Genomic DNA, 3,830 nt, shown 5'->3' with positions numbered 1-3,830 from the left:
TATAATATTTAATTCAAATTGTGTATGAAAATAAATAAATTACAGTAATTGATTGCCCTCGTGTGAATAGATAATGACACGGTTCTACAAATGTTAATCATGATCAAAACTCACCGGCTATAAAGAAACGAATAAATGGAAAACAAATCATCATTTAATAGAGAAAATAGTAAAAACGCAAGCACAGTGACTTTGAAATGTCAGTTTATTATAACTGTAACAACTAGTTTCGGTAACTTTTACGTTGCTTTCGGCTCTTAACCTTATTAGCTCACAACATCAATGAATAATGTTAGAGTTAAAATTCGTTTCAAATTAATTATTTCTATTCAATTACATTACAATCTATGTAATCGAAGACCATTATATTGTATTAAATTGTGCGTTACCAAAGTTGTGCTAATTATAATATTTAATTCAAATTGTGTATGAAAATAAATGAATTACAGTAATTGATTGCCCTCGTGTGAATAGATAATGACACGGTTCTACAAATGTTCATCATGATCAAAACTCACCGGCTATAAAGAAACGAATAAATGGAAAACAAATCATCATTTAATAGAGAAAATAGTAAACAAGCAAGCACAGTGACTTTGAAATGTCAGTTTATTATAACTGTAACAACTAGTTTCGGTAACTTTTACGTTGCTTTTGGCTCTTAACCTCATTAGCTCACAACATCAATGAATAATGTTAGAGTTAAAATTCGTTTCAAATTAATTATTTCTATTCAATTACATTACAATCTATGTAATCGAAGAGCATTATATTGTATTAAATTGTGCGTTACCAAAGTTGTGCTAATTATAATATTTCATTGAAATTGTGTACGAAAATAAATAATTTACAGTACTTGATTGCCCTCGTGTGAATAGATAATGACACGGTTCAACAAATGTTAATCATCATCAAAACTTACCTTCTACAAAGAATCGAGCAGATGGAAAGAAGAAAATATAATAAAATAATGGTGAAATCATATTAAAAACACACGCACGGTGACTCTAATTGTAAGTATATTTACGAAAGAAACAACTTTTTTTTCGTGAGATTTCTCTTTGTATTTGGCTCATCACTTCGCTTGCTCTTATCATCAACAGATATATTATATAGAGAAAAACAATATTTAAAAATGAGTTCCAGCTTCATTGATGTTTCCATTCGTATAATCGATAAACATGTTATTGTATATACGTTAAGTGCGCCCTCGTGGCTGCATATCGCTAGCAATTTCAGTGTTTCATACCTTTCGTTTTTCCACACTTTTGGACTTTCACTCCGTTTCGGACTATTAACATCTTATTGTAAGTACTGTTCGTGTACTTTTTGAGAGCCGTCAGTCATTTTAGGTTGGTAGATTTGTTTTAATTCGATTTCATCGTTTTATCATTTTTATTGGACATAGTTAACGGAGCCTATCACTTAGCCTATACTGTGCATTCTCATACAGCCTACATGCATGCCTTTAACACACGTTGTTTAGTGCACTGCGCATGTGCTGTGTTCATGATACTTGTCATGATGGCAAGGCTGACTTACACGAGAGACGTGCTATTGAATCTAAGGAATAGCTCGGCTAATCCGATTGATCGACGGCCATTCACACCAACCGATTGGGACCGCCTGAAAGAATTAAACATTGCTCGGAAGACAAAGAGGGGATGTCGTGGTGGTCTGCAAGGCAGAAAATCCCCTATTCATACAGTTTTATCTCAAAGGGACCCAACGCGGAGACATTCTTTTCGTGGTGTGTCTTTTTATAATCTTACTTCTGTTCGGATTTTACTATCTCCAACGCTACGCGATGTAAACAAAACTGGCCCAAAGGCGTCGCTTGCCACATGGAACGCCGGTTCGATGAAGTCCAAGATATCCTCCATCACTGATCTCATTATTGAGGAAAAGTTTGATATTCTCACGATAACGGAATCCTGGCTGAACGGTGATCAACGGGATGATCGTACCATAGCGGACTTACAAAACGCCTTGCCTCATTTTAATATCCAACATCGTCCTCGTCAGCACAGGAAAGGTGGTGGTGTGTGTCTTTTATCTCATAAAGGATTCAAAGTCAATGCTAACACAATTGATAACTACTGCTCATTCGAATACATGGACAGCAATTTCACCAGCCGGACATCTGCAGTGAGAATTCTCACTATTTACCGCCCGCCACCATCTCGAAAGAACAAGCTGACATGTAAATTATTCTTCGAGGAATTTTCATCTCTACTTGAGACCCTCGCGACACACCCCGGCTATATCGTCATAACTGGTGACTTTAACTTCCATGTGGATGATCCCTTAAACCAGGATGCTGCCTTCTTCTTGGAGTTGCTTGATTCAGCTGGATTCCAACAACACGTTGATGAACCGAACGGTACTCACCGTCACGGTCATACGCTGGACCTCATCATCTCACGGAAAACAACACCACTTGTCTCCCAGGTCTCTGTTCTCACTGGAATGCCCTCTGATCACTCTCCAGTTAAATGCGTTCTTAATATCACTCGACCGTCTGCTGTTGAGGTCGAGACGGACTCACGTAATTTGAAAGCAATTGATATTTCTGAGTTCAAGAGGGACATTGCTGATCTGCCTCTTTCATCCGGGCCAATTTCTGATCTTGCGGAACGTTACGATACCGTTCTTCGTCACCTTCTGGATGAACATGCCCCTCTGAAGCACCGCACAATAACCCTCCGTCCGCACGCACCGTGGTATAGCGATGAGCTACAACAGGCTAAACAGCAAAGAAGGAGGCTGGAAAGAAGAATGATGAAATCTGGCTCAATGATCGACAGACAGTTGTACTTCGAGAAATGTGAGCTTTATCGTAATTTGCTCGACGTAGCCAAACAAAATTATCATCGGGATCAAATCGAAAATTGCAGTGACCGGCAATTATTTCAGCTTATTGATCGCATGTGCAAACCATCTAGCTCTCATACCTTACCTGATCATGTCTCGGACGCATCACTTGCTGAGGAATTTGCTGCGTTCTTTAATGACAAAGTCCGCAATCTCCGTGACAAACTTTACAACCTTACGCCACCGGATATTTCTGTGAATGTGTCTGCTCATTGTGAAAGCACGTTTACTTCATTTGATCATGTGGACGATGAGAGAGTTCGGAAACTCATAATGAAATCGCCTTCTTCGTCCTGTTCTCTGGACCCAATTCCTATGGACGTTCTAAAGTCATGTTTGGATCTTCTGCTTCCACACATTACGAGCATCGTCAATTACTCACTTTCAACTGGAGTTATTCCGGAATCTTTGAAATCTGCTCAAGTTGTTCCCATTCTGAAGAAGTGAAGAAGACAAACTTGAATAAAAACAACCAACAGAATTACCGTCCGATTTCGAACCTGAAGTTCATCTTTAAGACTATAGAGCGAGCAGCCGCTGCCCAAATCAATGATTACCTCCAACGGGAGGGTTTTCATGCTCCGAAACAATCCGCGTACCGTAAGCACCACAGCACTGAGACAGCTATGCTTCGTATACAGAACGATCTCTTGGAAGCTGTCGATCATTGTCAAGAAGCTGTGCTGGTTTTATTGGATTTCTCTGCGGCCTTCGATACAATCGATCACGACATCATACTTGAACGTCTTCAGAACCGCTACGGTATTCTTGCCACAGCTCGGAAGTGGTTCGAATCCTATTTGAGGGGCCGCAGTTTTTCTGTAAATATAAGAGGAGCCCGCTCGACCCCGCGTAACCTCAATGACGGCGTGCCACAAGGCTCCGTACTGGGACCATCCATTTTCGCCATGTATGTTGCTCCACTTAGGGACATCGTCTCCGCTCATGGTATAGAT

The 3,830-nt window shown here is 39.8% G+C and overlaps 1 protein-coding gene across 1 annotated transcript; it reads left to right on the top strand.

The window, feature by feature from the left end:
* Window positions 1-1,524: 1,524 nt before the first annotated feature.
* On the top strand, window positions 1,525-3,321 carry LOC139970600 (uncharacterized). The gene has a single exon (XM_071976408.1). It carries the CDS (start codon window positions 1,525-1,527, stop codon window positions 3,319-3,321), a length of 1,797 nt encoding a protein of 598 aa, XP_071832509.1.
* The last annotated feature ends 509 nt before the right edge of the window (window positions 3,322-3,830 follow it).

This window comes from Apostichopus japonicus, chromosome 8, assembly GCF_037975245.1.
Source record: "Apostichopus japonicus isolate 1M-3 chromosome 8, ASM3797524v1, whole genome shotgun sequence".
Lineage (NCBI taxonomy): Eukaryota > Metazoa > Echinodermata > Holothuroidea > Aspidochirotida > Stichopodidae > Apostichopus > Apostichopus japonicus.
This window is presented reverse-complemented; position numbering and strand designations above follow the sequence as displayed.

Bases quoted from the DNA above. Each gene is read 5' to 3' on its own strand.
- LOC139970600 (XM_071976408.1), top strand. From the start codon at position 1,525: ATGGCAAGGCTGACTTACACGAGAGACGTGCTATTGAATCTAAGGAAT.